Source organism: Hippocampus zosterae, chromosome 1, assembly GCF_025434085.1.
Source record: "Hippocampus zosterae strain Florida chromosome 1, ASM2543408v3, whole genome shotgun sequence".
Lineage (NCBI taxonomy): Eukaryota > Metazoa > Chordata > Actinopteri > Syngnathiformes > Syngnathidae > Hippocampus > Hippocampus zosterae.
Genome location: NC_067451.1, coordinates 24,345,225 through 24,369,108, shown reverse-complemented (window position 1 = coordinate 24,369,108; position 23,884 = coordinate 24,345,225). Strand labels below are relative to the sequence as shown.

The 23,884-nt window shown below is 42.6% G+C and overlaps 1 protein-coding gene across 7 annotated transcripts in view; it reads left to right on the top strand.

Annotated features, from left to right (window-relative positions):
- diaph2 (diaphanous-related formin 2) overlaps positions 1-23,317 on the top strand; it is a 471,059-nt gene extending 447,742 nt beyond the window's left edge. For all 7 annotated transcript variants that reach the window (XM_052073363.1, XM_052073392.1, XM_052073354.1 and 4 more), the window contains one exon: positions 15,407-23,317. In XM_052073363.1, coding sequence (XP_051929323.1) covers positions 15,407-15,471 — 65 coding nt within the window. In that variant the 3' untranslated portion in view covers positions 15,472-23,317. The remainder of the gene's footprint in view (positions 1-15,406) is intronic.
- Positions 23,318-23,884: the final 567 nt, after the last annotated feature.

Here is a 23,884-nt window from a genome sequence, read left to right as displayed (position 1 = left end):
ACCAACCAAAATCACAACATTTGAAGCTGCATGTATTCAGTGAGTCGTCACCTTACCGTGGTGGAGGGGTTTCTGTGTCCCAATGATCCAGTGTTGATTTGCTCCCAGAAAGAGGATCCTATTGGAAAGGCCTCATAAATCACAAAAGAAATGAAGTGTGTTAAGCAGTGTGGAGCCATGCGTATGTATGGCTCCTCCATTGACTTTGCCCATTCATGCTGCACAAAGACAGTGGAGGGCAGCGGGGGGAAATGAACACTTTGGATAGATGAGATCTAACTTTGGCCAGCATCCTTTTCTCCTCAAGCCCCTATTCCTCCATTAAAGTGTGATGAGTGACCTCACTTAGGGAGTTGGCGTACAGCACTTAATTCACCACTTATTTATTTATAACTGGTGGAGTTGTGTTGTTTGCTTGTTTTGTTGAAAGGCTTCTGGGCAGAGTAGCGGTGGCATGTGAGTGCCGTGTCCCACCCTGCAGGGCATCCCTTCTTTAAAAAAAAATAAAATAAAATCTTCCTTCTTGATGAATAAGTGAAGGCCATGGATTAATTTTTCATTCTAACAGAATCCATTGTCGCCTGAGATGTCTGGTTGTGGCGTGGTGTTGTCAAGCTGCAGGCAATTAAAAGAAACCTAAGACCCCAGCATGACCATGAGAAGCTTGCACATGCGCAGACACGCACACACACACACACACACACACACACACACACACACACACACACACACACACACACACACACACACACACACACACACAAACACACACACACAGCTATACACACGCACACATATGGACACTCTGTATTTCTGTATAATATAATGAGATCAAATCCAAGAGCCACATCATTAATTAGTATCAATCCATCCGTTTTCTTTTGTTCTATTTGATTCATATCCACATGCTCATACTGCCCTCCATCCCACCATCCATTCTCTTCCACTTAACCGAGTTTAATTTCACTTGAATAACCAATGTATTTATTTTTATTGGAGATCCCACTAGTTGCTTTGGATTAATTCTGTTCACCATCCATTGCTTTTATTTTGCTTGTCCTGTTTTTCTCCCATTATATTTATGTTCCTTTCATTCAATGTCGACCACATTTTAATTGGATCTGACTTTCCTTCCTCCTTTCCTACATTTCCTTTCATTTATCCTCTTTTCATTTCAACCAGCCATTAATATTCTTTATTTTAGCCAGGTTTTGTTTCATTTTGCTTAATCCCTTTTTTAATCATATTTTATGCACTGCTGCCTGTCACTATGACACCATGCCAACTTTCTTCAATTATCATCGGGTTATTGATACTCATCAATCAAAAGGAAGCCTTTTTAAGTCTTTGTCAAGGCAGATTTGTGTTCAAAGTGTATGCTCTGTTGAAATAGCAGACACTTATGTGGTTGGTTCAACTTTATGATCTGATGATTGCTTTCCATCCACTTTGAACATTTTATCTTTGTTTCAAAGTGGAGGTGTCTCGTTGCTCTTGCTGGGGACATAAAATCTCGTGACAGGCCACTTTTGTTTCAAAGTATTATCATCTATCCATTATCCTGACGACTTTACCCTCACTAAGGTCGCGGGTGTACTGCACCCTATCCCAGCTGACTTCACGCAGAAGGCCAATTCCACCCTGAACTGGTTGCCAGCCAATTGCAGGGTACAGATAATAACCATTGGTGCTCGGACTCACACCTAAGGACAATTTATTTCCCATTAACCTGCCATGCATATTTTTGAATGTGGGTGGAAACTGGAGTACCTGGAGAAAAACCACGCAGGCACGGGAAGAACATGCAAACTCCGCACAGGGAGGCCAGAGCCGGAATCGGCCCCTGGACCTCAGCACTGACGTGCTGACCAGTCGACCACAGAAGCTCATGTTTTAAAGTATTCAAAATTGTTTCTGTGTGTCTCAATAGTGTTGTTGTTTTCTTTCATCATATTAAAGTAAAATGTACGAGTACTCAAGAGCTAACCGACTTACTTTTAAGTGAATATTCAGACTCTCAATTCTTGAATTTGAACATCACAAGTGTTTCTTTAGCCAGAAGTCTTGCACGATTGCTTTAACTGTCATACTCCACAACAAGTGTTGACAGCCGCATAGGCGATGCACAAGCAAAAACATGAAAGTAGCAAAGTGTAGCTCATCATAGGACGCGTGCTGGTGTTTTTGTACATGTGGGAGCATCTCTGGCCATGAATGATTCAGGCAGAAAGAAGAGAAAGTGAAGAAGTCTTTCTGGAGAATGCCCCAACCCCCTCTCCGCCACTCTGAACAGAAGGGAGCGTCCTCGCACGGCCAAATGGACCTGATGGTGAGGAGCACATCTGCTCACTCGCTATGATCCCCACCACCACTCACGCTGCACACTGGGAGACATCAGAAAGCAGAATAAAAAATAAATAACACACAACATCATGTTTTATTAAGCCAAGTTGAACTTCACTCACGAGTGGTCCATCAGAATCCTGAGATGGAGTGACAAAGGAATCTTCAGTGATTGAAATGCATTGACATAACTGTTCAAGAGAACACAATGCAAATCTAATGCAATGGTCATCATTCAATGAAATCGTATTTGATTGAGACATCATTATGGTGTCTTAAAAAATGAAATCATTCATATTATTATCAAAGGTAATTTGTGCAAAGTTGTTATTTTGGAAGTGGGTATTGACCTTCACACGAATCAGTGTGCAGGAAGTAGCTCCCACTCTGAAACGGGTTGACCCCTGAACGACACCATATGGTGTCCAAAGCGCTTGAAAATCCTCACAGTATCTTATTTGTTACACTCTGTAAGAGTGTACTTTATAAAAACACAGTAAGAAGATAATTAAATGTAAATGTAAATAAATAGTTTGTGCATCATGATGTAATGCTGCAATCTAATTCCTTGTGCTACTCCTTTTGGTGTCCCTACTTGAGCAACCAGCAGGCAGTTTAATGCCAACACAAACAAAGAATAATAGACTTTTTTTCTGCTATTACTGTAAAATCGCTCTGTAAGATGTCGTAATATTAGTGATTTTGCATAAAGGATAAAGAATATATGCCTGTGAGTATCATTACCTGCCGAAATGTTTTGCTCCCTCGTTTGTGTTTATATACCACTAGCTTCTAAAACAGCGACTTGTGATTCTAAGTGTTAGCGTGTCAATCATGTTTTGTGTTGTTTGTTAGCATTAAGGTAAAGGTTTGTTGTTTTAACGACACCATTTTTAATTATCTTGTTTTAATCATTAGGATGAGAGTAAACTACAGCTGCAAGGGGCATTAAGCACCTCAAAGCCTCTTTGTTGATGACTTGTTCAATATTTGTCATTGGCTGCTTATTTTGAGTTGAGTTGAATAGAGTTCACTGCTACCATTTAGCGATAATAAAAATGGGATTAGGTGAAATGTGGTACAAATGAATGTAGACCAGGCCAGGGAATAATCTGCCTTTCGCCTGCATGAACAGGATAAGCAGTTTGGAAAATGGATAGATGGATGAACTGGATAAATGTTGGAATAAAGCCTCACATTTTTGGCATGTGAAGTATTTTCCTCAATATTTGACTTTATTTAGAAATTATTTCTGCTTGTGAAAAATGTCAAGTTGTGTGGAACACGTGCAGAGCTCCTTCCATAGGATTGACATATACGGCAAAATCTTCAAAAGCAGCACTCGTACTTCCCGATCTTATTTAAGTGGTGTGCACTTTTTGACAGCAATCCAACACTATTCGTAGAGATGCAGCCTGCGCCATATTTTTCTTCACCGTGAGCAGCTACTACGTGGCATGAACACACATTCTTGGAGGGAATGCAGCGTCTTTTTATAGCCGGCCTTATTTTATTGGTATTAACACTGTCAACACGGTGCTAAGATTCCACCTGTCGGATAACGTCTTCCGACCCCAAACGGATTAGTGTGTGTATTTATATATGTAAACACATGTATGTGTGTGTGGAGAGCGAGGCGGGTTTAACATGTTCTGGCAAACATAGTTGTTTGGGACGATCAAGTGGGTGTCGTGCGTTTGTTTGTCATCCTGGTGAAGGTGCCATTGTGCAGCCGAAGCCCTGTAAGCTGTCATATGTTGAGAGATGCCTCTCTTCCAAAAGGGTGCGCTTTCTGAGCTTTTCCTGTCTATTATCAGCACCGTTACACTCATGGGGGGGGGGGGGCTCGAACCACGTGCCCGACGCCCCCGCGTGTCCCTCAAGCAGCCGCCAAGCGAGACGCCACCTTTCCGACGACAGGAAAGGCCCCACACTTAAAACACACACTCACCCTTTTGGCTGTAAACTTCAAATACCCTTGTCCTCTTTTTCATCATGATAAACACCAAGCAGTAGTCCTGAGGCACCAGATTGTCAGGGCTTCTAGCTGGATTCCAGGGACCACTGGAAGTCCGTGATCTATAGCTTGGCAGTCAGCGAAGTGATTTTCTATTACCGGTGACTATTATTTTTAAAAATGCATACCTACATATTAGATTAGATTAGAAAGCCTTTATTAGTGCCACAGTGGGGAAATTTGCAATTCAAATTTAGCAATTTGCAATATGAGGACCTGCACACTAATGAAAGCAATATACTAAACCAATTACACCCCTCTCCCTTCGATTTGAGCCAATTGAAAGCTCTGATGTGATTATGATGTGTCAAGTGAATCGCTCATCCTGACATCGCTCACATACCTTGTAAATGTGTTGGCTTGTAGCATTTCCAGCAGACACGGACACAGGGAACAGCGTTCAACAAATGCGTACATGTTTTTAATCAGAGATGCAAGTTAACTGTTCAAGATTTTTTTTTTTTAATTGCTGAGTCTTCATCCGAAGAATAATTTCATTTCATCATAATAGTAATCTATATAGCGCAAGCTTTTACTGGTAAAACATAAAAATGTTTTGTTGATTTATTTTTTGGGGCGGGGGGACTTACTGGAAATTGCACACAAATAATTGCTCAAATGTTTATGTTACTAGTGAAGGTGACAGGGTGACATCAAAACACTCCATAGATTGAGATGTGTGAATATCTTGTCATCTGTATCACAAACAGAAACAAAGCAGCACCATCAGATTGTTGTTCCATTACATTGTCAAGCCCAAATAGGGGGAAAAAAACATAAAAAAAGAAAAACAAGGAGCAATCAATGGATCTCACCCCACCTCCAGCTGTATCATCACAATCTATCAGTGTTTAGCAGCCCATCATTTGTTGACTGAGGGCTTTTTGCTTTTCTTCTCTTTTTTATTTTCTTTCTTCCTCCTCCTGCATTTGCTTGGTGATCCATCAGCCGATTTACCTTATCACTGTGGCCAACCAGCCATTTCGGCACCCATTTGTCTGTCAAACTATATCTTGGCTTTCATTCGTCTAACTAGCACTCTGTCTCCGCCCTCACCTGTCAGTCATGCGGCTTGTCAAATTTCACTTTGCACTTCAGTAGCACTCTTACACTGTTTCAATGACTGGAACACGTCATTTGGTACCCTCGCTGAATAACTATCAGTTGAATTAGATTTAATACACTAGGTAATAAGATGTGTACTTACATTACTCATGTTTGGTGGTCGTGGTTTGCATTGCATCCTAATGACAGGTGAAGGTGATGTTTCATCTGATTTAGCTTGCCATTGTCAAAATAGTATATATAGTACAGCGGATTCATAGTAATTCATAAAACAGTGCAGTGCAGATCCAAAGCTCTGAAAAAATGCAACCACAGCAACAAGGACTATTTAGTAACCATCAGATATATATTTTTGAAAACATTCTTTCAAGATAGCTGCAAAAAAAAAAAAAATCATGGAATTGAAACTTTGGGGGAGGCCCGGTGGTTGACTGGTTAGCACGTCGGCTACACAGTGTAGATGTGCAAGGTCTCGATTCTGGCTCTGGCCTTCCTATGTGGAGTTTGTGTGTTTTCCTCATGCCTGCGTGGGTTTTCTCCGGGTACTCCGTTTTCCTCCCACATTCCAAAACATGCATGGCAGGTAAATGGAACACTCTAAATTGTGCCTCAGTGTAAGTGAGAGCGCGGATGGTTGTTCGTCTCTGTGGGCCCTGCGGCTTCAGCATGCCCGGAATTCTCGTGAGGATAGGTGGCTCAGATAATTTATGGCTGGATGGATGAAAACGTGGGGTTACATGCTTTTACTGTCAATCAAATCGAAAATATTATCACCTCGAAGAGATTGTACGCCTCTAGTATGATTGGCAAACAAAATATATGAGACATCGGAATAGATATAAAAATTTGTATTTTCCTTCTCCCTGTAATGTTTTGTGTGTGTTTTCCCTTAAGATCTTTTCACATACAGCGTGCTATCTTATCTGTGATCTAAATAGCTCCGTCACAGAATCCAAACGGAAGCAGGGCACTGCTTTGGCTCAGTGCGGCACAGTTCAAGCCCCAGTGGAGCAAGCCAGACACTGATGTCAATGTAGTCAGGGGGTCTGGCCTCCCACAGAGGCCCAATCAGTCTTAGAGGATCAGTGACGGGGCCCCCCTCAGGTTTTCCTTGGCCTGATGGATGACTCTCTCTTCCTGACTCAGAGGTCAGAGAAAAGCAGGCTTTGGCGCCTCCATCTGTGATTCCATCCTCGCTTCGTGCATGCCTTGTGGTTCGTCGGGTGGTTCGGGAAGCCGCCGAGTCTTCGAAACAAAGCAGAATGCGTACGATAGGCTCACTTATAGACAAAGACGGCTCCGTGTTATAAAATCCCGTTGCACCCGTAAGTCTATGGCCAATATTTGAGAATTCTTCAAAGCATGGAAGAAAAAAAAGTGAAGTCAAATGGCAGTTGAACGGGGATTTCCTCTTGAGGATATTTGTTTCTTTCATGTCTCTACTTAGTTTGAGGCCGGCCTTCTGAAACAGCACCGCTGAGCAGGATAGTCAGGGCTGGGAGTTTTGCCTGGGGCGCTGATGGAAGTGTTTTTGTAAAACTCTTCATTTAGGCCACGTGTGTCTCGGCTTCCTCCCAGAATGGCAAGCGAAATTGTTCAGATGATTCTACCCAGTTAAGTGGAGCAAGTTCAGGATTTTTTTTTCTCTAAAACCCAAATGGTAACATGAGGAGCGTTAAGGCTTCATAGAGAATGATTTGCCTCTCACACACTGCCTGTAAAACATTTTCCTCACTGTTTTTGTCGACCAACATTTAGAATTCCCTGCCATCAAACATAACAGCCACAAAGAGACGGGATTTTAGGCAACCCGCAATACCTTGACCAGTGTATTTTCTCAGGCTGGATATACATTGCAGGTCAAAGTGCCCCGTTCCAATGTTATTCCTATTTCCAATGAATGAATTAGGATGCCCAAATTGCATATAAATAACCATCAACACAAAGCTGCGGAAGTAAACAGTAATCCAAATATTTACCTTGAGTACGTACTCTTAGTTGGCTTTGGGCCACCAGTGCCACCCATGGATTTAAACGAGGTAACTTGCTTAATAATTGACACCCCTTCACTGTAAGATTTTGGGGCCATATTTCATTGCCTCTGCTTTTACTGTAGTTTAGATTTACGTGTGCGCCGTTGCCTTGTTTTTCTAGTCTTATATGATTCAACAAATGCTCTGGCACAATAAAATAATTGCTTCCGCCTTTCGAAAAGAAAATAATTTTAAAACATGAATAGAGGAACAAATCAAGTTTTGAGGGCTTTCAGCAGGCGAGCAAATTTTTGGAAGCACGTTGGCTTTCAGAAAATGTGTATTTTAAGCAAACGATCGACACAAAATTGGGTGGGGATGAGGCACGAACAAAAAGCTATCCATTTAGGTTTGAAGAGGAGACGTTTTGGGTGAGGGCTTGTACTTTGATGAACTCTTCGAAAATGTACCAACTGGAAGCAGAAGGGCCATGTTGAATTTCCAAGCCACTTTGCCAACACATTCTAATGCAGCATTGCTTCAAAGTTTTGATGATCATTTCAAGTATTTGACATGAAAACGGGCATGCGACAGTCTGTTTGTCACTTCTTCCAGATTTCATTTTCTACTTGCATTTACATTTCTACAAGTCACATTTCTCAGCTTTTCTCAAGCGTCTTATGACTTTTCCCTAAGATCTTTTAAAAAACTGAAATTAGACAGCATAAATAAAAGGCGGCTCCGACAAATGTTTTTGTTTTTATCCGAAACCCAAAGACAATTACCAGTAGTTCTTCTGAGTTGGGAAAAGCAACATTTGGAGTGGCTGCAACATATGAGAGTGTGCAGACGACATGTAACTTGGCTGGGTTTTACATTGGTGAACACGGTGACTTAATGCCTGCTCGATATCCTCACTCTTGTGGTTCTGCTCATGTTTAGCAGTGCTTCCACCGACTGCAACGCATGCGTTTGGATTGTACTTGTTTCTACCAGAGTTTATGTTGCTGAACTCTGAAGTGAGTGCGCAAACGGCAGAGGACGTGCGAGTGTGGGGGCTGCAATTGTTGGCGCGATGTGTTCTGGTGGCATGGCTAAGACAGGCCTACATAAACATGCTGAGGCAAGATACTGAAATTCACCCACGATGTACACACTCTGTGCTCTGTGTTTTGAGAGCCCCCCCCCCCCACCCTTGTTGCTGGCATTACCTCTCGTGTTTACTCTGAAAAGCTGGCCTTCCCTGATTTGAAAACCCTACCCGGTGGGCACAGAAAGCAATAAACATCCTAAAACAGGAATTTAACCTGGACATCGGCACGAAATATCCCGGTATTGAGACTCGGCATGCGCATTCCCACTTTAACGCTTTGTGTACACAAATGCGAGGGGCAAGCGGGGTTTAGCTGACAGTGTGTTGAGATAAACGGAGATAAGCAGAGAGCACGGTGACCATAACACATGCAATCACTTTTGACAGCGCGGGATGTGGTTAATCTCTTCATGTCTCGATCACTGCTCTATCTCAGCGGGTACCGTGATGTGCTTGCCTGGCGAAGTTGCCGACTGACCCAGTTAGTGAATGCGGCCATTATAAACCCCATCCTCCGTAGCTACGACCCCCCCACTCTCCCTCTTCCTCGACAACTGCATCTCACGACTTCCCTCCCCTGGATTCCATTCACGTTCCCGGCTGTTTTTGACAAAAAATAAAAATCAAGACTCTCGAAAATTACCACATCAGAACAAATGTTCCTTTCCTTTCCTTTTTTTTTTTTTTTTTTTTTGCGAACGGACAGATCTAATGTGCATAAATCCAGCCTATTCCTTCAACACTCAGTACACTCAGTTCAAACTCTGAAGGGAACGTCACCCGACTTTGACGTGAATGGAATCACAGCACTTGCTGGGATGCAAATGTTTATTTTATGAGTTGAGTAGGAAAAGAAACATTCAACCATCGAGAAAATTTGATAAGTTACAATTTCTCATGAAAAAAAGGAAGGTGGTATCTCTTTAAATGTCACAAAAATATACATTTATAGAAATGTAAAAACAAACAAACAAACAAATATTAAAAAATGCAAATAGTTAATAGACTGCTATAATTTTCCCCCTGAGTAATTTTAATAGATTATCAGCATGTTGAATTCCCACACTTACTACTGTGCTTGTCATCATCGTATGCCACCAAGGTACAACCTGGATAACATCTCTCTTGCCTTTTGCGTATTTATATGTATGACAAAGCGCTTTGATTAAATTAGAATTTACGAACATCCTAAAAAAGATCAAGATGTCTGGTGGGACACACAGCGGTCATCGATCGCCGTGAATTTCTTTCGAGTCTTATCTTCATTTCACATGCTTCTTAAATCACGGTGGGTCAAACAATACGCAAGAAATTAGGGCAACTTTTTCCCTTTTTCCTCCACCGTCCAGTGGCTTTTTTTCTCCATCATCGTATCATCATCGTATGCCACCAAGGTACAACCTGGATAACATCTCTCTTGCCTTTTGCGTATTTATATGTATGACAAAGCGCTTTGATTAAATTAGAATTTACGAACATCCTAAAAAAGATCAAGATGTCTGGTGGGACACACAGCGGTCATCGATTGCCGTGAATTTCTTTCGAGTCTTATCTTCATTTCACATGCTTCTTAAATCACGGTGGGACAAACAATACGCAAGGAATCAGGGCAACTTTTTTCCCTTTTTCCTCCAACGTCCAGTGGCTTTTTTTTCTCCAGTTGAGCTATTTCCTATCCCGCGGTACTTGTTGGGAGTGATTACTCTTCCTGCCGAATCAGGAGCTGTGTTTGCCGCAACTGTAGTTTTGCGATACCCGGGCCATAACTTTTGCCTCGAAGAAATAGCTCCTCTCCTCCAGCATTCCATTTATACGCCATATCTTGTCCCCGCGTAGGAAGTTCCATTACTCTGGAGCGCAGGGAGGTGGGGAGGGGCTGAGGAAAGGTGTGAGGGAGATGAAAAGAGGTGATAGAAGGTTATGGCTCTGGCTAGAGATGCTCTCCCTTTTGACAGCACGCCAAAACACAACGTGTCGGGCCTTAGATTTCATCAAATTTATGATGTTTCACCTCATCAAAGCAGGAAGTGCACAGTGAGGAAGCGAGTGTGTCAGAAATAGGAAGGAAGAGAAATCCATTTGTTCATTAGAAAAGGGGCACATTCTTTCTGCGACATTTACATACCCGTCTCAGGGTCCACTTTCAATGTCTTCTCATCGAGATTTATTCAGAAAATGGACAAAAAAATAAAATCATTTGGCTTTGACTAGAATATGTAACCAGACAAAATGGCTTGCATAATGCTATCCTGCTGTCAACACATTAAACAAAAAAGTATACCTGAATGCTCGTCTGTCACACAATCGCCACATTTTGCCATCGTTTAATTTAAGGAGTTAATGGCCAATATTTAGTTTTCATTTGTCCCATTTTCTCAGAAATCTCTACCATTGCTTAATCCACACATGTGGATGTCATTTTTACAAATTATTGACCAATCTACAGTGTTGAAAATGGCTTGCATTCATTGATAACATGAGAAAACCTTTATTTGTCTCGCATTGGAGAAATTCCCAATTTACAGCAGCAAAATTATATAAGGGAGAAAGTAGAAGACAAAAGTATATAAATAAATTCAAATATAAAATATAGGGTGGCCCAGTGGTTCACAGTGCAGAGGTACCGGGTTCAATTCCAGCTCCGGCCCCCTCCGGGTACTCTGGTTTCCTCCCACATTCCAAAAACATGCATAGAAGGCTTATTGAACACTCCAAATTGTCCCTAGGCGTGAGTGTGAGCTTGGATGGTTGTTAATCTGTGTGCTGAGATTGGCTGGCAACCGGTTCAGAGTGTCCCCTGCCTACTGCCCGAAGACGACTGGGGTAGGCTCCAGCACCCCACACGACCCTAGTGAGGATAAGCGAATCGGAAAATGGATGGATGGAGATAAAATATAAATGTAAGCATATTAAATATTTAAATTTTAGTTCAAAGTCCAGAGGCAGATGTTATCCAGATAATATTTAACGCAATGCGGCATAAACCTTTCCCCAAAGTTTTCGTGTGCATGCCGACCACTCAGGGTTAATCCCACTCGGTTTTCCATGCTCCAAGCATTTATTGGATACGTGCCAGCTCCTCTCGTGCACATGGAAGCATTTTATCATGATGTAACTCTGCGCAATTAGCTGTGGATGACAGGAACAAAAAAGTTAGCGTAATGGAAGGGCAGAATCCGACAAGGGTTCTCTGTCGTCCACCGTAACATGAAATGGCGTCTCACTGGAGGCCCTCCGAAAGAGGGCCTGAGAGGGTTGTGAGTTAACTGTGCCGGCTTAAGGCCTTTGCCTTGCCTGTTTAGTAATCTTGGCATCATCCCCTCCTACGATTACCCTTGTCTTATTCAGAGCCTCTCCCTCGTGGCAGGGATCATCATAATATACACGCAAGGATACCCTCGTGTGCTTGCAACACAATGTTTGCCGTTTCCTCAAAGCCATGCAGGGAGAGTGTGCTTCTGCTGTGTTTGCCAGAGGCGCTGTGGCTTGATTTTACACTGCCCGTTGAAGTACCCAATTCAGTTTTTGAATGCATTTACATGTACATTCCAAGGGTTCACATCACCGACATACATCTGCGTTTATACTTATTAAATAACCTGAGCTCCAAATTGCATGAGAACATATCTATCGCAAACATAGGACTGATACAAACACTGCAATTAATGACGAAAAACGAACGTCAAATACCCGATAAGACTTACAGAATGTTTTAATGGGCCCCTTGCTTACTTAGAATCTGGCATTTGTGACACATACAGTATGGCGGGAGTTGGGCTTGCCTCGTTGAACAATCCTACAATGCTATCAGCAAGGGTGACTACACTTTTCTTGCTACCAACCCGAGTGGATCCATAATGTTCATTCCACACGTCTTCAATGAAGAGCTACAATTGCGCTAAAGCATACAGAGAAGGTAGAACGCTAACATCAAAATAAGTGAGTGAGAGAAAGTGCAACTGCAGTTTGACAGGGATTTTACATAATGCACGGTAGCATTTGCTACAATAACGCAAAGCACAACAGCAAGCTGCGTACAGAAAATGCTTGCGCTTCTTTTATAATGCCGGCGAGAGAACTGGTAAAGGAGGCATCAAAAGGCATCGGAGAAGATTCAAAAACCGTGACTCTGAGATTTTGTGGTATGCAAAATGTTGATTTTTGAATAGAGCTCGCATTTTTTGTGCAACAGTGTGGTGTATGTGCTCAAGGTATCCAATTGAGTTGAAGCGAGTCGTTGCAATACAATCTGAGGAGTTCAAAAGAAAAAGAAAGTGCTTTGAGGGGCTTTCATGGAAGTTTGCATGAGTGTTTATACGCGCGTGTGTGTGTGTGTGTGTGTGTGTGTGTGTGTGTGTGTGTGTGTGTGTGTGTGTGTGTGTGTGTGTGTGTGTGTGTCGCGTGTGTGCACGCGCGTGTGCATGTTTTGTTGAAATTTTGCTTTGAGACAATTCTGTTTTCTATGTTTTCATTTGGCGAGTTCTCGACAGCAAATAAACATGACATACAGTAACTTCCTTTCTTCGCACTACATTGTCAATTTTCAGCTTCCTTTTTTTTGGGTGCATTTTGGCCTTGCTTCTTTGGAAAGCGAGTCATTCTCCACCTGTGCATATCACGGTGACTGTTGATAAGCAGCAAAGTATTTTGTCCATGCACGCCAAAATCACTGATCTGTCATCCCTCTCTCCTCCTGTGCACCATCTGCATGTTGGGAGACGGGGCACATACAGGAAGTGCTTCTGCTGTGTGTACTAGTGTGTACGTGTGTGCAGACATCACTCTCTGTTCATTACCTGACATGCTAGAAGGAATGAGTGCCATTAAACAGCACCCAGTCTGGGAGGGCTGGCGACCCTCCTTTGGGGCTCTCACCGTGGCGGTGGCTCATTTGGTAATCACAGCAAGTCATCTCCAGGAACTTCCCGCGTGTGTCCAGCCACTCCCATCTGCGGAACGGATGGGGAGCGGCTGGCATTGTTCACAGGCGGACATGCTTGGAGAGCACAGCGCCTGATGATTTTGTCAGAAGCTAGCCATTAATTGTTAAATAAATAAATACGTGTGAATTGGTGAAATCTGAGCATGAATTATAATTACTGGGGTGGATTGGAACTGCAATGGAACCTTGGAACGCCAACACAAATACAAATCTAAATTAATAACCTCACACCTTATATCTCTCCTGAAATCGGAGCACATTATCTTGATGAAACTGTTTCAACTAATCGACCCCACCGTTTTTTCTTTTCATTTTCTCACCAAATGTTTTTTTTCTAATTAGAAAAAAAAATCTTTAAATTCACATCAGGCAAAGAACAGTTGTTCTGTGTGTCCTTTTCCAACACGCTCCACTGTCACGGCAAACATACAATATGAGCACACGTTTTACCTAAAGTTAAAAGCCGTTATGCAAAATCTTATCAAATTACTTTGGACAAGGAACTGTTTGCGCTAATCAATTTTTTCCCCGTTTTTTTCTTCTTTTTTTCTTGTGAAACCTTGTTTAGTTATTTGCTGATAAAACTCACCAATTATGTTTCTGTAATGCCATAATGTGCGACAGGAAGTCTCCAAAGCTCTGACCAATAGGAAAGTAGTATTTATTGTCAAGAAAGTACGTTGAAGGGAAACCTCACAAGTAAGAATAGAACTTGGTATGTCAGGCAGAAGCTAAGTGTAGCTCAGTTGGTTTAATAAAAAAGTTAAAGGTAGTCTTTGCCACATGTGGATGTTTTGTTACCCTGCTGAATATATACATACATACACACACACACACACATACACACACACACGCACACATACACACATAGACACACACACGCGCACACACACGCGCACACACACACACACACACACACACACACACACACACACACACATTTTCCAGGGTCAAGTGGTTAGCGCGTCAACCTGACAGTGCATAGGTTCAATTCCGGCACCGGCCTCCTTGTGTGGAGTTTGCATATTCTCCCCAGGCCTGCGCGCGTTTTCTCCGGGTACTCCGGTTTCCTCCCACTTTCCAAAAACATGCAATGCCGTCCTGATTGAACACTAAATATTCCTTAACTGTGAGTGTGAGCGCAGATGATTGTTTGTCTGTGTGTGACCTGCGATAGCGGCTGGCAACCGGTTCAGAGTGTACCCCGCCTACTGCCTGGAGACAGCTGGGATAGGCTCCAGCATGCCCCACGACCCTTGTGAGGATAGAGCGGATCATAAAATGGATGGATGGAAGTGGAAATGATGGGATCATAATTTGGGGTATGGGTTCAGCTATTGAGAAGAAAGGAGAAAAAACTTTATTTGTCTCAAAATGGAGAAATTCACATTTTACAGCAGCAAAAATATGAAAAGGAGAAAGTAGAAAAAAACAAAACAAGTATTTGCACGCACAAAAGGAAAATTAGATAGTTGTAAACATTTTGGGAAGCCGGTAATTACTTGCAGTTCTACTGTGCCCCCAAACTATCCACTCATTTCTCTTCCGGTTTCAAAACAAACTTCTCAGCATTCATACATTGTCACTGTGAAGAACAGTCATCGTCATATTGTTCAAGTTCAAATTTCAAAGTTCAAGTCAGTCTTCAGCCTCCTTGATCGCCGCATCTAATTGCTTTAACAGCACGTCCTCATGTCTCCCTGACAACATCAGTGTTTAAGTTTTATTGTGCCTTGTACGAAAGATGTGGCTGGAAGGCTGACCAACGATGATTCACAGCCTTTTGTCGTAATCAAGTGAACATTCAATCATCAGTGTTTATTTGCATCAGCAACTTTGCTGTGAATGGCTTTGATTTGCTTCTGTGCCATCATTTTGCATCTGCATCTGAGCACTGGTGTTCTGTTTGTATGAAGAGGAAGCACACGTTCCACTCGTTCTGTGGTTCTGATTTTTCTTTTTGTTCTGATCAGACAACCGACGTGCAGTCCTCGAAAGATCCCGCTCACGTCACAACGCCAACCACCCTGCCCGATGATGCTCTCCGCAAGGCTGATGATGAGCGCCAAAGGCCACCCGGACGACTTCCCACCACCCTGTCGCACACTCAAGTAAAAAGTAAAATAAAACAACAAAAAATAAATAAAACAACAACAAAAAAACACAAAAAAACAAAAAAGTCATTCATGCCTTACTAATATCAATTACTCTTAAATGTTGTCCTCTTTTAAATCATTGGAAAAAAAAATGTTTCGTCTGGCTCCGCTACTTACGAAAACACCAAGGACTTTGAATTCATCATGTCAAAGAAAACATTGAGTGCTTTTACCAAAACACACTTGCTTTTTGAAAAGAAATTCAACTGCCAAGTTGGAAGAAGCCAGAGACAAACACAGACAACTGACTTTTACCTGTGAGAGTTGGCGTGAGTTATCCCACAGCGCTACCAGAGCTGGCCGCTGCCCATGCCGATACTACATAGTATGTGATTCCACGGTTTCATTTTGACTCCATACATTTTATTTTTATTTTTTACAGTGCTGTGTTTGCTTTGGCTTAACATATTGCTCACAATTCCATTTTTTCAGGTGAGTTTTATGGCAGAGTATTTATGTGAGACTATCTGGTAAGTGAGTGTGATTGCTTTGAAAAGCCCTTTTTTGTACCTGCTCGGTCGGCTCCTTCTGGTGCAAGGAAAGTGCTAGTGTGAATATAGTGAACCCTCGTTTATCACAGTAATACATTCAAACCTTGTTGCAATCCATGCAGTCCATCCATGTTTCAGAAATGTTTATTTTATTTATTAAATGATCACATTTTGCGAGAGAGCGGCTGGATAGCTCAGTTGGTAAGGCATCGGTTTGGCATACGGGAGACGGTGGTTCGAATCCCGCTTGGGGCAAAAATGAGCACATAACACCATCCTTGTGCAAGATCCTTCACGCTAATGCCTACCTCATACAATGATGAGAGATAAAACGAATGACAGGCTCAGACGTCGCCCGGCCAAACAAGGTCTGCATCAGGTGCTGGGGAACCAGAGCACCTTGATGAAAAATGGGCTACTGGAACAAAGCGGAGATGGGCGAGATGCGATAACATGGCTCTGTTGGAATGCTACTACTCAAGCAACCCTAGTCAGAGGAGTTACATGCAGAGAATGTGGGCTAAATGGTTATTTTGAAACCCACAGTCACGGTTGACAACGGAACAACTAGTAGCTCAGTGTTCCAACATGCACAAACGGCAACTGCTGTCACAACTTGAGATTGATGAGGTACAACGCAGGTTCCATGGTAAAGGGCCCCAGGCTGCCAGATCAGAGGAGGAGGTCATACAAGAGATTGGGAGGCAAGCCCCAATGAATGAAATGCTGAGCGAGGCAGAAACTGACCTGAAAGCTAAGATCATGGCGAGAATGAAAGATGGGCAACCTAGAAACCGATTACAACGGCTATGTGAAGTACCATCTGAAAGTCTCATAGAAAGTGTGAATGCAGCACTGAGGGCAATCCCTATCGTAACGATCACACAAACCAATGAGCTGATATACGCTTCAGCATCAGTGATCCTGGAGACTATAAGAGCAACCATGGAAGCCATGAGATACGTTACCCACCATGGAAAAGACGGTTGGAGGCGAAGATCAAGGCGGCTCGGAAAGATGTGAGTCAATTGACGGAGGCCCAGAGAGGTATGATGAAAAGGCCGATACCCGAGAGGTACATCCAGATGACCATACCTGAAGCACTCGAAACTGCCAAACAAAGGCTCCAAGCCTTGTCCAGTCGCCTAAAGCGGTACACGAAAGAGAATGAGGCCAGACGAATAAACAGGCTGTTCACAACAAAACCTGCGAAAGTGTATGCTCAGTGGCAGGGTCCTAACAACAGAGCTGACCCACCAAGACTGGAAACTGAAAGGTACTGGAAAGGCATATGGGAGAAGGAGGTTGCACATAACAGCAGTGCACAATGGCTGGTGACCCTGAGAGAGGAGCACAGCAACCTCCCTGAACAGAACCCAGTTACCATAACAGTGGCAGACATACACGAAAGAGTCTCAGATATGAAAAACTGGACAGCACCAGGCCCGGACATGGTCCACACCTACTGGCTAAAGAAACTCACAGCACTCCATGAGCGCCTAGCAGTACAAATGAACCAGCTGCTGAGGGAGGGGACTCACCCAGAATGGCTAACCGAAGGGTGAACGATCGTGATCATGAAGGATCCCTCGCAGGGTGCATCCCCATCCAACTATGGGCCAATAACCTGTCTCTCCACAACATGGAAGCTCATGTCAGGCATCATTGCGGCTAAGATAAGTGGACACATGGATCAATACATGAACGAAGCACAGAAGGGCATTGGTAGAGATACCAGAGGAGCCAAACATCAGCTCCTGGTTGACAGAACAGTCGCACAAGACTGCAGGTCCCGACGTACCAACCTGTGCACAGCCTGGATTGATTACAAGAAAGCCTTTGACTCGATGCCACATACATGGATCACTGAATGCTTGGAGTAAGGTGAACAGGACCCTAAGAGCCTTCGTTGCGAACTCGATGAGGATGTGGAAAACCACACTTGAAGCCAATGGCAAGCCACTAACCCAAGTGTCCATCAAATGTGGCATATACCAAGGTGATGCACTCTCCCCACTGCTGTTCTGCATAGGACTGAACCCCCTAAGCCAAGTAATCACCAAGACAGGCTATGAATACCGCCTCAGAAATGGAGCTACAATCAGTCACCTCCTCTACATGGATGACGTAAAGCTGTATGCTAAGAGCGAAAGGGACATAGATTCCCTGATCCACACAACCAGGATCTACAGCAGCGACATCGGGATGTCATTCGGGCTTGAGAAATGTAGTCGGATGATGACTAAGAGAGGAAAGGTAGTCCGCACTGAAGGGGTCTCACTCCCTGGAGGAACAATAGCAGACATTGAGGACGGCTATAGGTACCTTGGTATACCACAAGCCAATGACAACCTCGAACTGGCAACAAGGAAAGTGGCTATGGCCAAATACCTCCAGCGAGTGAGGCAAGTCCTAAGAAGCCAGCTCAATGGCAAGAATAAGACCCGGGCAATAAACAGCTATGCCCTGCCAGTGATCAGATACCCTGCAGGAATAATAAGGTGGCCAAAGGAAGAGATCCAGACCACGGACGTTAAGACCCGAAAGCTCCTAACCATGCATGGAGGGTTCCATCCCAAATCCAGCACCCTGAGACTGTACGCAAGCCGAAAGGAAGGAGGCCGGGGACGAGTGAGTGTGAGAGCTACTGTCCAGGATGAAACATCCAAGCTCCATGAATACATCAAGGAGAAGGCTCCAACGGATGACGTACTCAGAGAATGTCTCAGACAATGGGGAACAGAAGATGAGGCACTGGAAGAGGGACCATCATGGGAGGACAAGCCCCTACATGGGATGTACCACTGGACCATAACTGAAGTGGCCTATCAGTGGCTAGAGAGGGCTGGCCTGAAGGACAGCACAGAGGCACTCATCCTGGCTGCTCAGGAGCAGGCCTTGAGCACCAGAGCCATCGAGGCCCAGATATACCACAACAGACAAGACCCAAGGTGTAGGTTGTGCAAAGAGGCACCTGAGACGATCCAACACATAACTGCAGGGTGTAAAATGCTGGCAGGGAAAGCCCACAAGGAACGCCACAACCAGGTGGCTTGCATAGTCTACCGAAACATCTGTGCGGAGTATGGACTGGAAACCCCAAGGTCAAAATGGGAAACACCTCCGAATGTGGTGGAGAATAACAGAGCGAAGATCCTGTGGGACTACCAGGTCCAGACTGACAAGATGGTAATGGGGAACCAACCAGATATCGTGATCATAGATAAAGGGCAGAGAAAAGCCATTGTAGTGGATGTAGCGGTCCCAAGTGATGGAAACATCAGGAAGAAGGAACATGAGAAACTCGAGAAATACCAAGGGCTCAGAGAGGAGCTGGAGAGAGCCTGGAAGGTAAAGGTGACAGTCGTGCCTGTGGAGGTCGGAGCACTCGGGGCAGTGACCCCCAAACTAGATGAGTGGTTGCAACAGATCCCGGGAACAACATCGGACATCTCAGTCCAGAAATGTGCAGTGCTGGGAACAGCAAGGATACTGCGCAGAACCCTCAAGCTTCCTGGCCTCTGGTACAGGACCCGAGCTGAATGAGGGACGGACACCACCCGAGGGGTGAGATGAGGATTTTTTATATATATATATATATATATATATATATATATATATATATATATATATATATATATAGTAATCGAATAAATGGTCATTTCAATGACCATGTATTGAACTTGACTGGAACTTCACCCCTGTCAACATGGCCGTCAAATTATTTAGTCTGGCAGCTAGTGCACTTTGTCGAAAACTTAGCTCATTTTTATAGTTCAGTGCAAAATTTTAAACTTATACCGATTCACTGCACGCAAAATGAAATATTTAAATATTGTAATTTGATAACTTTTTAACAGTGAATGAAACCCCAATTTTCACCATATTAAGACATGAGAATACTACATAAGAAACAATTGAAATGAACTGCTGAAATAAGTTTAATTTTTCCCGTCTGAATGGGTGTAAGAAGAAATTTGTGCCACCTGGCTTTAAAAGAGGAATGGCATCATTAGTGAGCAGTGCCCTGACAACCATTCTTACTCTTGTGTTGTTGAGCACTCACTTAAACCTCTGTGTACACTAAACAAGCAGAGTTGCCCACTTGACAGGCACTTCTCCGAATCATTTTGTGGGGTTTCAAAATATCCCCTCCTTGGTTTGACATAACATGGAAGAAACAACACCCTTTTCTTTTATGGCTTTTGTGATTGTCTAGAAAATGTTATGCTCTGGTAGCAACATACATGCTAAACCATCCTAATGCTAAAGATGATTTCTTCTCTCCCGTTTGGACCGGTTTGTGGTCAAATCACTTCCTCTTTGCAAACAAACCATGCCACCGTTCGTTTGGAAGGTCTCCGAGGTTGTCTTTGGACAGTTCATTTGGGCTGCACTCATTGCAGTGATTGAGTAAAACCAAACACACCAAGGGAGAAAAACCAACAAGACTTTGTTTGTAATCGTCTAAAAGGTGTTCTTATGAAAACATCCAAAGCGACACCGTATATGATCCATGGTTGTTGTTTTGTCTAAATGCTCATTCGATATTCTATACATTTAAGGGTTTTTAGCATTTTGATAGATTTCCATCATAGGTTGTTCCCTGAAGTCCATGTTTTAGTTACTCCGGTCCTCAGTGCTCCACCGTTACATGTTTTAAACATTTTATTCTTCTATATCAAAGCAAGGACCTTATTCACTTTTGATTCGGTCCTTTCAGAGATGATTAGGATAGCGGGGTTGTTACGGTGTAACCATAATCGTTCTGTAATATTTTCATTTAAAACAGCCATTCATTCCCCCCCTTGAAACAGTACCGGTGCATTAAAACAATGCTTGGTTAATTAATCTTCTAAACAGCTTGCATCTTATAACACAGAACAAAATGAATTATGTTTTTGGGCTACAGTAAGCCACATGGCATATTTTATGCATACATTTAAAAAACAAGGCGAGGGGAAAAAATTATATAAAGTATGCAAAATCTACCGAGGAAATATGCGTCGTTGACAGCAAATTAGTGCTAGCTCTCCCTGGTGGGCTCTCCCGACGCAGTTGCTTCTCAAGAGCATCTCCCAGTTAATGAAGTTTTAAACATTCAAACAAACATGCGTCTGATGCTTGTTGGTGTTCAAAATAGTGGAGAAGTCGCCTGGAGCTTTGTGGCCACAGTTCAGGAACAGAGCCTCCATCGCATATTCATGTATTCATGCCTGGGGTGGCACGGTCCACTCGCTCGCTGCCCCCAACTGTAAGCAGATGCTGCCAAAAACAAGCAATGAGTTAAGAATCAAGATGCTGCTTGTCTTAGTCAGTAAGTAGGCCTCCAACCACCATCGCACTTCCAGTATGGCCCATAAGAAAAAAAAGGGCAAAAATAGAAATACATTTATGTGCATTTGGATATTTGGAGATTTTACATTTAAATTCAGTGGTACCTCAAAATATGCCCCCTCTTTCCAAAAAAGTGCCATTGAGTTCAATTATATTTGCCGTCTTAAAACATGTATTAATTATTCTGGCAGTTCCACATTTATTGGCATACGCTATAAGGTAGAAAATCTCAGTGATGTGCAGTTGGAATCATATTTGGAATAATTTCAAAAATATGAATGAATTTGTGCTGATTCCACACACAGCGGTAAGTTAAAGTATGACCCAAAAAAAACAGCAGTTTCTCATTGAAATGGATAATACGACCAGTGAAAACTGGATTTTTTTATTTTTTTAAATTTAATTGCATTACAAAGTGTTGGAAATTTGGACCGGTCGTAAATATCTGGACGGACTCCTCCCAAAGGCTTTACTGTGACCACCAGAAAACCTCTTGACTATGCAGGCAATGTTTTAACTAACATTTGACATCAGTGGGCCTTTACCATTTGTAACGTCTAATAGTTAACAGTGAAACATGAACCAGCTGTTACATGACATGTTACATGTTACACCCCACCCCACACCCCTCTTGTTTGAACCATCCAATAAACTAAAACAGCTCATGCCAAAGTATTAGGGCCACACTGAAAAAAAAGTACAAATTGTGAGAATGAAAGGCATAACATTTCAACAGTAAATTTGGAACGTTTGGGGAATAAAGCCTGTAAGCATAATTGTGTTCAGCAGCTCGAGCTGATGATGGTGTTGGTCTATCAGAGCATTTTTAGTGTGCTGAAAGTACCGTGTGTGTCTGTTGTTGGCTTATTTTTTTTGTTTTGTTTTGTTTCCCCCCTACCCACACTTCACTTTTGTCTTGTAAAATTTTGATTTTTTTCTCTTTTTTCAAATTGTACTTTTTTAGTGAGGCTCTCATACATGTTTGTAAAAAGAAATTGTGTGGAAATGTCTTTTTTTTTTGTTGTTGTTAAATTGATTTCATTTTAGCAATGTCATTGTGATTGGGACAAATTGTTCATATTTTAAAGGAGCAGCATGGCTTTCTTTAGAATCCAGTTTGGTGGAAAATGTACAGACATGAAAGCCTGTTTGCTATTGTCTCCATTGTGCGACAGACATGATTACATTTGTTTATCATTAATTGTAGACTTTGGGAAGTTCATGTGGTGAAAAAGTGGTATTTCTTTGTGTATGAATCTTGAAGGTATTGTGTTTAAAGAAAAATAAAAGTGATGTTGGGCCTTTGAAGAAGTTGCAAATGCTGCTGCTTCTGCTTTTGAGGGCTTCATATTAAATATTCCTTTCACCAGACAATGCCATGACGACATACTCGTTGTCCCTGTAAGTGTTTGTATTTCCTCCCTAATTGTAATAAACGACAGGTGGCAAGCACTTTAATGATACATAAAATGTTTGCCGTGTGGTCTGCAGTCATTTTGCCTCACGAGGGAAAAGATTTGCTCAATCTGAGTTCCACTTGCCATGACTAACGTATTTGCCGAAATTTTTCTTACTGGCAAATAGTCCCCAGCTGGCTCGCTTTCTTTGGTTTGCCGCACCGAGACCAAACACGTCTTTTTGCTGTTGTTTCTTTGTTGGCGACTTTGTCAGAAAGCTGCTGCACATCCTTCGGCCTACCTTTCACGTTGTCGTGACTGTTAATTGTTTTTACACCCTTTCCATTTACATCCTGCTCCATGTGTATTCTTTGACTATGTGGATGGGACATGGTAGAGAAAAATAGAAGGATGATGTGACCCTCTCTTTCCACAGACTATGTAATGGAATATGATTCGAAATAACAACCACTTTTGTTTTATAAACGGATTTCTGAAATTCACGCTTTGTCTCTGTGTTGTTGTGTTCAGTGCAGTCTACACACATTCTAAGCACAGTTTATTCCGAACACCATCTATCCCTTTTTCTACAGTATGGCGCTTGTCGTTCACAAAAAAAAAAAAACACGTCAACAACTTACAGATAAACCTAACATGCATGCAAGCACAATCCAACTTCACACATGAATCAGAATTATCTTTAATGTTTGTTTAAAAACACCCAAGAAAGTCTGTTAGTTTTAGAGCCCAAGTGAACAAGCAACTGTGACAAAAATATATGCAATTATATATACATATATACGTCGGTGCAGTGAGTCATTGAGCAGTGTAAGTATACCAGTAGTGCAATAATGCTGATAAAGATGACTGTAAAATGTTTTTAAGATGTGGGCAATTCACGAAATCATGCCGGTCTATCGCCTGTCATTGTCAATCCATTTTTTTTTCCAAGCAGAACCAAACTTCAATTGTCCAATGGTCAGTCTGTCCTGTTATTTTAACCGCGCTTGCGTCAGCAAAACGGGCGTTTTTCAGTGATGTATCGGCAGGGCTGTCGGCAGTTGAACCGG